Raw genomic sequence first — 13,148 nt, forward strand, 5'->3', positions numbered from 1 at the left:
TTTGAGGCAATAAATGAGGTTATTCGTGTTCATTACATTATTCTTGTTCTTATCCACAAGTTTGCTGCGGATGTCATGGAAAGATTCGTATTGGTTTCAAAGATATAGCCCCGATTTTCTTTAAAAAGTCAATATTGAGCCATGTTTAGGTAGGGCCATAAAATCCGAACCCGATCTAAAAAAATCCAAAGAGCGTTTTTGTCTATTGCGTCTGTGCTTTCATAAAAACCGCATTTCAAGTTGTTTGCACAAAGTCACCTTGAAAATGTTGCATAGTGTGTTAGTATATTCAATAGTTTTACCGCCTGTTCATGTATGTCGCACGGAAATCTGTACGAAAGGAAAGCAGGCACTCACTTCCGTCTAAAAATGCGTTCATGTATTTCGCAAACTATCGTGCGACTGTCGTTACGTATCCTATGCGAAATACTACTAATTTGAATGTACATTTGTACAACTATGTTCCATAAATAAGAGCCAAATGAGAAATGAAAACAAAATCCACATATACATATAAGCATTGGAATATGTGTGATTTGTTTTTTTGAGAAAATAAAATGTGTCGGTATTTTGAATTATTGTATTTGATTGATTTCTTCAAAATAATGAATGAAACAGCCTTAAAAACGTGTCTACAAAATTTTTATTTTGTTTCAAGAATGTGTTGCATAAGTTTGTTTTAAGATTTTCGGTGTTATTCGCGAGTTTACGTTCTACTCGGCAGCTACAAGGCAAGTGAGTGATTTTGACATTCTCTTTCTATTAGAGACAGTCCTTTCGAAATACATAAACCCAAATTTAATGGAAAAGTGTACGTTTACGTGTTATTTCGTATGCCTTGTCGGTCGCATAGATTTTCGTTTTGAAGGAGTTTACATGAACAGAAAATGATTTTTTCCACTTTCGAAGCGCAAAAAACCTTTCGGTCGACATACATGAACAGGCTGTTAGAATATATTTTCATTTTAATGCTTCCACCTTTATTTTGAATGACCTCTTATATTCTTTTTGGCATATTGCTTAGAAGTTTGCTGTAAATTTTAAAAATAATTTAAAACCACAATTTTTTGTATAAAATTCCAAAGTTGATGTTTATTTTGTGTACCAATGCACTGATTGTGTACCAATACACTGTTTTAAGTGCCCGCAACGGTCGGATTCATGTCCAATTACTACCTAGGTGGGCAAATAACTTCATTATCAGCCAGATCATGAATGTAAACTCCCCGTGAGTTTTGTCTCTCTGTCGTTGCAATTTAAAGGAGAGAGTGAGAAAACTCACGGGGAGTTGATATTCGTGATCGGGATAATTGTCCAGGAACCAGTCCTTGTCATATGGGGATACATGATTTGGGCCGTTGTTCTACTGAAAAATTCGTATAAGGTGCATATTTTCTTCTGTATATAGCAACATTGTTGTAAGAGCACTATGTTTTTGTATCCGAAATAGGTCCCTGCATCTGTAATGTGAAATATTGGATGACGACCATATCAAGAAAATCAGCCTCCCACTATTAGGTTACCACCTCAGTGTTTTATTGCTTTTTTTGTAACCATTTGATGAAATTCCTTTCCCTTGAAATTAAAAATGACTCCTGCCGTAAACGATAACTAATAAATGTAGTTTATTTATTTCCTATGTATTGTTCCAGAAAATATTTCGCTTTTTTTATGTACCCTTTTCGGGACCAACCCTTATGATTATTAGGGAAGGTGTACCCCGTCAACAAATTTTTTCTCTAAGCAGTTGAACTTCTTTTGTTAATTAGTTTGGTAATTTGGAAGCCCCTAGTATTCTCCGAGCTTCTCGGATGAATATATTTCCTATTTTAACAGTAATCACTCAGGAAAAAACTAATAGGTGTTTCAGCGAGAGCAACAATGGGACTTTCGATTGTTTTTCAGTTTTTCTTCAGTTTTGTTTTGGTTGTAATGTGTTTTGGACAAAACCCATCGGTCTTTCCAGGGATTTACCATTATCAAAGATTTTATCCCTCATTCCTTAATTTCGACGCTAATATCCTCCCTCTAGGGTAATAGTGCTTATTTCGTCCCATCTATCAATTAATTTTTGTCTAGTATTATTAGTACAGTTAAATTATTGAGCAACCTTTAGAAAAATTTACTCGACTATAGGTAAATATTAAAAAAAATCCAAAATGTACTTATTATTTTGGCCAACCAAATTTAGGACTTTAACACAAAAGTAATACGGAAACAAAATGTTATCAATTTTTCACTTTTTTTACAAATAGTAGTTTCGAGAAAAAAAACTGATTGTGAGGGCCAAAATCAAACATAATGTATGATGTACTTATTATTTTGGCCATATGTGTATATATAAAACGGTAACAGCATTTAATATCTATCCGTAGCGCCTAAATATTTGGTAAATTTATTTTTATTTTCGCAGAAATTCAAAAAATAATGAAGGAATCTTGGAGTAAATTTTATTTGTTCTAACTCGGAGCCCATAAAAATATCTAAAAAATAAAAATACGCACAGAAAAATGTGAGACCAAAATTTTAAAGATTGGGTTTATAACTTGCATATTGCAGCATACATACTATACTATTTCAAAAATATATTTTTTGGCTTAATACGAAAAATTGGAGAGACATTTTTAGGAGTTATTCTACCAGACTAAAGGCCTCGTCACATAAGAGGATTTCTGGCTTAATTCATTCATTAATTCCATGTTCTTCCGGCTTTAAGTCAAAAGTCAAAGCATACGAAAATCGTGTTTCGGCACACATCATGGCCCAATTATAGGTCCTCCAGCAAGCGAATTCAAAGAAAAACAAAGATTTTGAATGTCAAAATTCATAAACAGAAGCGAAAAAAAATTTTGAGGCGAATTTCTTTTCTGTCAATTCAGGTAGATACATACAAAACATTTTCCAAGAAAAAGTTGTAAAAGAGTTATTTTTGTTTGACGAAACCGAATATACCAGCTGATCGAACTTGAACTGCTAAAATAAGTTATTGTAAATTAAATTCTCATACAAAACACAACAAATGTTGACATTTTACGTCTACAACATAACGTTTATTTATTTTCTTTTTTAGAGATACATCTACCTGTTTCTGTACAGTTTGACATTTCTATACCTCACAGCGAATTCAAATGTCAAATATGAATTTTGACAGCTAAAATCGAAATCATCTGATGTTGTTTGAGGACCTATAATTGGGCCATGGCACACATCATGGTACAATTAGAAAGGTAGATGCCTCAGCCCAGCTGATCGAATCTAAAACGTCCAAAAACTATGAATTCGCCATGAAAAATCAAAACAAAAAACCATATGATTCGGTAAGTTAGTGATAGCATGTCTACACTTTATAGACAAACACAAGCGATAAAAAGAGACAACAAGAGACCATTTGGCGAAAATTTTGACAGTTTACATTACAAAAAAAGTTGCTTTGTTGTAGCAATTCGCCGATGCATCTACCTTTCTTATTGTACCATGGCACACATTCAGAAAATGAGCGTCGCGGTACAACTACCACATGAAAACTTCAAGAACAAACTTGGCAACACTTACACATTTTTCATATGGTTGATGTTTTCAACGCGCAACGCGTTACACAACGGACCGTATGTGCCGCGGCCTTTAAGGATTCTACTGGCAAACGCAATTACACGTTCTCCTTCTTCTATTTCCTGGGACAATAGTGCTCCCGAACCACATTCGCTGTCACCCATCTGTAGTGTATGTCTTAGAGAAATCTGGGCATGCTAGAATGCGCATGGGCAAGCCTCGCTTTCAATATTTCGAAGACGGTCTGCTCATCGTCGGCCCATTTCCAATACTTGCCTTTCTTGAGTTGAGATGGGTCTGTTTGGTTACCTTCTCCGCTGACCACATGACCAAGCTATTCGGACTCTCGGTTCCAATTTCGGACCAGTGACGCTGCCAAGTTCTCGCTGAAAAGTGACTGGCCTGAGTGAAGTCCAAATGACATTACACGCCATTGATATATGTAGACCTCGTCTGCTACGGCGCATGCAGTATATTTCTTGCGGCTCTCCTCCACTGGAATCTGTCAGTAACCGTCTTTTAAATCTAGGCTACTAACAACCTCAATCTGTCGAATATGCATCCGGGTTTAGATCCATTGTTGAGATGCCGAAAATCCATGCATAATTTCCATGTTCCATTATTTTTCTTTGCCAAGGTAATTAGTGAACTGTAGGCACTCCTTGATGGTACTAATAGTTCATAAAGGCCTCGTCACATAAGAAGATTTCTGGCTTAATTCATTAAGTTGCATGTTCTTCCGACTTAAGTCAAAAGTCAAAGCATACGAAAATCGTGTTTTAGCACACATTCAGCCGCGTAAACATGCGGCAAGGTTTTTCTGTGTCACCGCCTTCGATGTAGGCGTTTGGGGTTCGTGTTTTGCCTGTAGGGTCAGGAAGTTTTGGAGTTGTTTCGGATCCTCATCTCTTCAACAGTTCCGCTTGTGTCACGGTCATACTCTCCCAGATATATCATTCATTACTTTTTGCGTAGACCGTAAGCCCATGACAATCGTAGCGCATTCTCCATGTTGTGCTAAGTTCAGAATTTGTGGCTATATCCATGTTTTATTTATTAAAAGTAGTTTTTATTTTCCCCATAAATACAATTAATGTTTATCGTTTAATTTAAGTATATTGGTCAAATTAAAACAATCTTAACATTAAAATTATTGCACAAAATCTTAAAGAAGGCACATTTTCTTATAAGTACAAAAATGAGACTGAGCCTTTATGAGGTTATTACGTTTTCATATCGTAGCGATTGTCATGATATTTATGGAGAACTCTAGCGTCTTTCTCATTATCTAACATTTACTCTATTGCCGTTTTAGTTTGTTAGTATGTTTGGCACTTGACCTTAATGCACATTTTATAATATATAATAAAAATAATAACGGTCCAATAAAGCTTGCCAATACAATACAAATTGAATCCAGTGAATAATATATAAACCAATTCAGATCTACTGCATGTGAATGTAAAGTTTCACGTGCCCTTTCATGTTCCAGGTTATTACGTTTCATATCGTAGCGATTGTCATGATATTTATGGAGAACTCTAGCGTCTTTCTCATTATCTAACATTTACTCTATTGCCGTTTTAGTTTGTTAGTATGTTTGGCACTTGACCTTAATGCACATTTTATAATATATAATAAAAATAATAACGGTCCAATAAAGCTTGCCAATACAATACAAATTGAATCCAGTGAATAATATATAAACCAATTCAGATCTACTGCATGTGAATGTAAAGTTTCACGTGCCCTTTCATGTTCCATTATATGTTCAACCCACCAAGTGGCAGTTTCTAGAGGTTTATTGGGGCGATCCCGGAATATATTCGATAATCCTTTGGCATTATTATTGTAGCTGTAAAAATATTTCAAGCGCATTATTATAATGTTTAAAATTAGATAAATATAAACATACCTGACATCTTGTAATATTTCCTGTAAGACAATGTCTAAATTATTTTCACTAATGTCTTCAAAGTTAAGGATGCGTCCAATTTTCCGGTTTTGTGCCGCAAAAGCATTTACAAATTGATCACCATAAATTGGAGTTAATATCATTGGTTTGCCACAGTAGACAGCTTCTGTAGTACCTAAAAGTCCTCCGTGGCCCCAAAATAATTTTATTTTAGGATGACCTGCAAAAATATGATATTTCATAGGTATTTAATTTAGCAATGTGCTATGGGACTAATTTACGCCTTCAAATGCTTAAAATGGAAGTATTTCTCTGTAACATAAAAGACCACCTAATGTTAGACGGCACATAATTCATTTACATCAATTTATAAACATAATACAATATTTAAAATGGCTCAACAATTATTGCTATAATTTTATAATATTCAATTTTCAAATTAAAATGTTATAAGATTATTGAAAAGTTTTCCCTTCATCTTCAGATATGTTCCTTGGAGGCATGAAGGGTATATGAGCATCAGCTTATCTACCATTAACATAGCCAATTAAAAAATACATATATCGACAATTAATTTAGATGAATAGAATAAAATAGATGTGTAATAATATTTAATTGCTATAACACTTACACAATAGCGAAAGTTGTGGTGCCCATTTAACGAAAAGAAAATTATCATTTTTTATTGGAACTTCATCAGTTTCCCATTTCCAAATGACCTTTAATTTACTTTTCACCAAAGCCGACAATATAGCGTTTAGTTTATCGGCTTCCATTGTAGATGCGCGAACCATTGAACCCCAGCTGATGAAAAGAACATCACCTTTAGACATTTCCAAGAATTTCTCAACATGACTTGGCAATTTCTCATTGACTTTATTCTCCTGAATGTGGATGCCACCGATTTCAACAAACTGCTCCGAATGAGGCCGTATACCAGTCAAGGAATAATGTTGATTGCCAAATACAATTGCCGTCTGTTGCTTTGCAATACTATTGACATCAACACTGACATTCAGATGATGATGTATCAATTCATTGTCGAGACGGTTGGTGTGGTAGCTACATAGAATGAAAATCAGTATACCTATTATTATTAATTTATTAGTTGCTGGCTCGAACTATCACTTACCGATAAAGCAGCGATAAGACTTTTGCTTGTAAAAAGTTTGTTAGCCTCTCGTACCAATTGAGTGGTGTTGCGAATCCAATAAATTCTGATTGAACAAATGATGGAGTATCAGGCAGAAGTATTCGTTCATAGTACCACGGCATCAAGAGGCAACTACTTAAACCAACTATTGGTGTTTTCATAAGATAAGGAACAACTAATTGACAATCGGAATTAAAATACTCCGTAATAACAATATCATAGGGTTTAATTTCATGGCGCTTCAATACTTCTTGAATGTAACCACTTTCATAGAGACGTTCGCATGATTCCTGACCTTCCACGTGTAAACCCACATATTCATCGAATAGACCTTTCCACGTTCTTGGTATCCACTCAGTCAATGGGACAACATTTACCACTTCTACTTGTTCCAAAAGAAGTTCCTCATATGTTGCTAATGGCGGATCGGGAGTTTTGATGTGTGTAATAACCGTTACACTGTGACCCTTTTCAGCCAAATTGCGTAGTAACGGATAGAAAACTTTGAAATGACTGTATCCAAAATGAGGAAATACCGACAGTATTTGCTTGCTCTCATTTGGAACAAACCACAGCAAACAAAACGCTGTTGTGATGAGGGCACAACGCATTATTATATCGACCGAACTGTCTCACCCAATGTCCACTAAGTTAATAAACAATAACAAATACATAATAAATATTTTAACAGTGCCTCTGATGGTCACCATTGTCTACTTTCGTAACAACAAATCACATGTATTTTGTCTTATATGTATTTATCTCAGCCATGGCACAATTAACAGGTAGATGCATCAGCCAACAACTAAAACAAAAACCAATTCAGTACTGTGAAATGTCAAATAAAGCGATTCACACAATTTTTTCAACAAAATTTTGTTAGGCAGATACTAATAAACGCATTATTATAAAAATCCAACAAAAATTCAAAATTTTTCGTTTAAATGTTTGTTTTTTAATTTTGTGTTTTCACTTACAGCAACTTTTTTGACAGCTCGCAGTACATCAGCTGAGCTGATGCGGGTACCTGTATGATTGTGCCGTGCGCCCAGCAGATGACTATAATGCTTTGTTTACATTAGGTGTGTCTTTTTACGTGATAATTTGTAATAATTATTACGAAATGTTACTAAATGCTGTCTTTTTACACAAAAGTTCAGTAAAAGAGAGCGAAGCGAGAGAAAAATTTTGACAGTTGTTTGCTGAGAAATTGCTAAAAGTTGCTGAAAGAATTTTTCCCAGCAACATTTAGCAAGTTCGATCAGCTGTTTTTTAATCATCTGCTAATGGTCAGCTGCTCAATGTTTATCTTATTTTTGTGGAAAAATACTATAAATATTACGACTCAGGTTTATTTATTGATTATTTTATTAATATATTAATTATTTTCTATTTATTTTGCTTAAAATTGAAGAACTTTTTCATTGCTTTGGAGTTATTTTTCGTTCATGCATTGGTGCCAACGTTTTTGTTTTGGCTATCAACTGTTATCTTGCTAAAGTTTACTAAATGCTGTCTTTTTACTTTTTTCTCTATTTTCGTATCAAAGAGCAAAATCTTTCTTACTCTCTGAAAAGAAGTTACTGAATAATTATTACTGAAAAAGTAAAAAGACACAACTAATTACGAAATCCACTCTATTTCAACTGTCAATTCCATTGGTTAAACGTCAAATGAAATCCAATGGATTTCAGATAAGATTTCATTTGACGTTTGAGCAATGGAATTGACACTTGAAATCAAGTGGATTTCGTAAATGTAAACCTAGCATAAGTGGTGTTTTACATTTATACGATTGCTCGTACGAGATTTTGTCTCCTCTTTGTGGTGGTTATTCTTGTTAAGCAGAGTTGCAAAACATAGTAAGAGAAATTGAAAGAAAATTTAGTTTTGCAATGAATTTGTGCATAAAAAATCATTTAAAGCATAAAATGATTATTTTTTATAAGCATTTTAAAATTGTTATAACATATTTTTTATAAAATACCTTCTTTTTACATTAAGTATTTTTAACAAAATGTACACTTGGTACGATGTTACAAAAAAATGCAACCCTGTGTGTGAAATTTACGAATATGATCAAAGAGGAGACAAAATCTTGTACGAGAAATCGTATAAATGTAAAACACCACTAAGCTGTCAAAAAGTTGTTGTAATTGAAAACACAAAATTAAAAATCAAAACTTTAAATGAAAAATAGTGAATTTTTGATTAATTTTTGTAATAATGCATTTATTAATACCTGTCTAATGAAATTATAAAAATTGTGTGAATCGCTTTATTGGAAAGCATTTTTGACATTTTACAGTACTGAACTGGTTTTTGTTGTAGTTGTTGGTGGATGCATACATCTTGTGCCAGATAGAGTTGTGCAAATTGAACTATATTGAACCACCTAGTTCACAATCTAGTTCAATAGACACCGGTCGTTTCTTTGAACAAAATGCGTATACTTATTATTTCTCGCTAGTTTGTATGATGTTACTCATACGCTTTTGAACTAGGACAGTGAACTAGGTCGTTCAATTGCCCAACTCTAGTGCCAGACACTGAAAATATTTTAGCTTTTAGGAGAGAGCGGAGCAGAGGTGGAAGCGAGTCGATTATTTGCGGGCGGCGCGTCGCCGCTGACCTTTTTTAGGAGTGTTGCCGCCGCCGATTAGTCCGTGTTTACACAGGGAAAGTTGATGGAAAAGAAAATTGAGTTTATGGGCGAGGGAGTAGAGAGGAATAAGAGGGGGTACACACACCTCTGTACTGGCAAATTCTGTTTTGTTTCGTTTTTCTTTGTATACAACCTGAAGTTGGCTGCAGATTTGTTTTTGAATTTTCTTTCATTTTATTTTCTCTGTCAAGAAACAAACAACAGCGAAGACAATTGAAAAAAACCTTTTGGAGGAAAAACTATTTTTTTAAGCAAAAACAATTCGAAATAAGTGGAAAAATCAAAATTAAAATGCAATTCAAGCGTTTCTTTAATAATTAATTGTTTATCACTCACGTCCATTTTTACTTTTCATTACAATTTTGCCTTGGCTTTGTTTTTGAACGGCGCAATGAGAAAATAAGTGTGAAGAAGAATAAGAAAAATTATAAAATTGACACAAACATGATTTCCGTGTCTAAACAACAAGGAAAATTTTAAAAGAAATTAAGAAGAAAAATTTTCTTTACAGTTTGAAGATCTAAACACGGTCTTACATCGGCTAAAAATCGAACGGAAAAGGCGCGCGCCGAAGTTTTTTTTTAAACAATTAATGATATTTTTGAGGCTAAATATTTCGAAAGTGCGTTGTAAAATATGTCTTTTCATTATTCAAAATTGACTTAGGCCATGTTTATATTATATCCATTTGTAGGGTTAACTTTCTTAATCAGGATTTATTTTACGTATACGCAAAGGAATTGACATTTGAAACCCAGTGGGTTTGTTAAATCCGGTTATATAAACGTACTATTAACCTCTTAGGTACAACCGTGGTGCAATGGTATGCACAACCGCCTTGCACGCAGAAGGTCGTGGGTTGATTTCCCGGCTAGGAAACATCAAATTTTCAACAGTGGCAAAATACCCCTCAGTAATGTTGGCGACATTTCCTGAGTATTTCAGCCATGCAAAACTTCTCTACAAGTGGTGTCTTAGGACACGCCGTTCGGACTCGGCGACAAAATTGTAAGTCCCATATCATTAAGCTAATATGAATCGGGGTGCACTCATTGATATGAGAGAAGTCTCCCTTGTCCCGCCTGGGATGTTTGTGGAACAATTACATTACTATTAACCTCTCACGTATAACATGATCATCATTGCTCTACAAGAAGCTACTATTTTTTACTATGATAACAATTTTTCCTTTATGTTATCGCAAAAAATACTAGATTCTTGCAGTTCTGGAACAGACCACATTATGATATGGAAAACATGATTGAAAGATTTCATCTAATGATGATAGGCTGTGCCAAAAAATCAAAAAACCCTTGAAAATAACCCCATCGTATGATGGTCAGACTAGCTCGATTTCAACATGGCGACGTCAAGTTTATAGGCGAGGGGTATGAAATAGTTAAACCCATGTACATGGTTTTCTGTGTTTTTTGTGTTGCCTCTTCTTGTTATTCGTTGAAAGTTTTTTTCTTCCATTTTCTTTCATTTTTATTTTCTCCAGCAAACGTGAACAACAAAATAAGCATAAAAAGATTTAATAATAACATTTAATTAATGAAATAGTGAAAATTTAACTTAAGCGTTCTTTAACTTAAGCAATTTTAGCTGTGTTTCTTTACTTACCTGAGGTTACCATTTTTACCATTTTTAACCTGCAAAGCGTTCCTTAACCCCGAAAAGTGGCAAAACCGGAAGCAATTTTTAAGAGAGAGAGAGGAGAGAAATCGAAAATGGCTTTAAATGGCAATAAAATACTACGTTTACATTTACGAAATCCACTCGATTTCAACTGCCAATACCATTGCTCAAACGTCAAATGAAATCCAATCGATTTCAGATGAGTTTTACATTTACGAAATCCACTTGATTTCAACTGTCAATTCCATTGGTTAAACGTCAAATGAAATCCAATTGATTTCAGATGAGATTTCGTTTGACGTATACACAAAGGAATTGACAGATGAAATCGAGTGGATTTCGTAAATGTAAACATAGTATAATGCTTGGTTTACATTTACGAAATCCACTCGATTTCAACTGTCAATTTCTTTGCGTATATGTCAAACGAAATCTCATCTGAAATCAATTGGATTTCATTTGACGTTTAACCAATGGAACTGACAGTTGAAATCGAGTGGATTTCGTAAATGTAAACTTATGCTAGGTTTACATTTACGAAATCCACTCGATTTTAACTGTCAATTCCTTTGCTTAAACGTCAAATGAAATCCAATGGATTTCAGATGAGATTTCATTTGACGTCATGGTATAACAAGAAAGGTAATTTCATGCTAACAGCTGATTTAAATTTTTTTCATGTTTTGAATTTGAAGTACATTCATTGTCAAACTGATGTTGTTTGACATGGTAAACATTGTACACAAACACATACAAAACGACATTTGTCATTATAAAATACATATATACATCAAATTGAAATCGAATAGTTAAATAATTGAAAAATAGCTTATATTCATATAACAAATAGAATTGTGACGGAATTGTTCAATTTATAAATGTTCCAAGGAGCGAAAAATTTATTAGCGACGAGCGGAAGTGCTTATTGTCGGCTTTGCTCAGTCTGTGGCACAAATAAAAGAAGTAAACCTAGTTCTGATGTGGCTAAAATCTTCAAAATACCTAAAATCCGGAGTGAGCGTTTATGGGGAGCTAAACCAAAACATGGACTTATTTGGACCATCTTCGAATAAAAACCAAGTTTGGAAGAAATATCGGTTATTCCGCTCGATAGTTATTAGCGTTCCAGCCAAGGTTATTCCAATGGATAAAGAGAGATAATTCTGGTTTATATGTGTAGTTTTTTGCAACTATCATCTCGAGGAGAATGTACTTCCCAAACAGAATGTAATACTATTGTAGTAAGAACTTCAAAAACTATGATAAATAAACTTTAGAATTTTATCCGAAAACAGGAAAAAAGTTTGTACTTTTGTGAATAGTTACCTCCATATATGATATCCACTTTCAAATTTGAAGTAAGTATGAAAGCCGTATTACGATGTGTAAACTTTGGACCAAATGGATCAATCTACTCATTGTACACCGTAATATAAGCCACGAGGACTACCTGCTGTAAAGATTTCAAAACAATCCGACGCATGTCCTTCACCGGCACATTTGAGAATAATTTTGAAATATTGTGTGGGAGGTACCCCAAGGAATGGACCGATATAGGCCATATTGGATCCTTATCTACGTCTGGAATAAATATTACGATGTGCAAAGCATAGACCAAATCGGCTGCTCTCATCGAGATTAATTGTGCAAACCATTTTAGCGAAAATGTTTAAACTTTTCGGGGAAGGTACCGGAAGGAGTGGACCGATCTACGAATTTAAACTAAGCTTGGTGAAAACATTAGGTTCCCGCGCGTTCCAGAAAGACAGGCGGAAGGACATACACGTCTAAACCGTTTCCAAATTTTCTGAAACCGATTTCGTCCAAACATAGGTACATATGTATGTGTTTATAGTACCTTCGTTTGCTTAAAGTTGTTGCGGGTTGATTTTTTTATTTCTAATAAAAGAATGGCGGCAGAATCGTAGTTCACAACTTTAACTGCGTAGAAGGAAAGCGGAAATGATGAGTGGCATGGGGACATTATCGATGGGGGCGTTGCCATCGGCAAGTTAAACATCTGTATGGGAGTAGTTAGTCGTCACGTATCGTAACCAAGAATACAACCCTGTGCCGACAGTAAATTCAGCAAGGGAGAAACCAAAAAGAAAACAAATAAACAGGAAAATTGTGGGAAAATTTAAGTGAAATCTCGTGTCGGCGCCTGTGGTGCCAGTATTTAAACAGAAAGTGGGAGAAAAACGCCATTATTTGTCAGTGGTGCATTT

At 34.5% G+C, this 13,148-nt stretch overlaps 1 protein-coding gene across 2 annotated transcripts; it reads right to left on the reverse strand.

Annotated features, from left to right (window-relative positions):
• Positions 1 to 4,596: 4,596 nt before the first annotated feature.
• Ugt36A1 (UDP-glycosyltransferase family 36 member A1) lies at positions 4,597 to 12,878 on the reverse strand. 2 transcript variants are annotated; one of them, XM_073964736.1, is made up of 6 exons: positions 12,779 to 12,878; positions 10,906 to 10,947; positions 6,597 to 7,263; positions 6,096 to 6,526; positions 5,465 to 5,684; positions 4,597 to 5,404 (listed from the first exon to the last, which is right to left on the reverse strand). In XM_073964736.1, the coding sequence occupies exons 3-6, from the start codon at positions 7,226 to 7,228 to the stop codon at positions 5,122 to 5,124; spliced, it is 1,566 nt and encodes a 521-aa protein (XP_073820837.1). In that variant the 5' UTR covers positions 7,229 to 7,263; positions 10,906 to 10,947; positions 12,779 to 12,878; the 3' UTR covers positions 4,597 to 5,121. The 2 variants fall into 2 exon arrangements, with proteins under 2 accessions (XP_073820837.1, XP_073820836.1); XM_073964735.1 differs by lacking the exons at positions 10,906 to 10,947; positions 12,779 to 12,878 and adding an exon at positions 7,325 to 7,353.
• Between the last annotated feature and the right edge of the window lie 270 nt (positions 12,879 to 13,148).

This window comes from Musca autumnalis, unplaced genomic scaffold (assembly GCF_047663935.1).
Source record: "Musca autumnalis isolate F117 unplaced genomic scaffold, ASM4766393v1 scaffold_2, whole genome shotgun sequence".
Taxonomy (NCBI): domain Eukaryota; kingdom Metazoa; phylum Arthropoda; class Insecta; order Diptera; family Muscidae; genus Musca; species Musca autumnalis.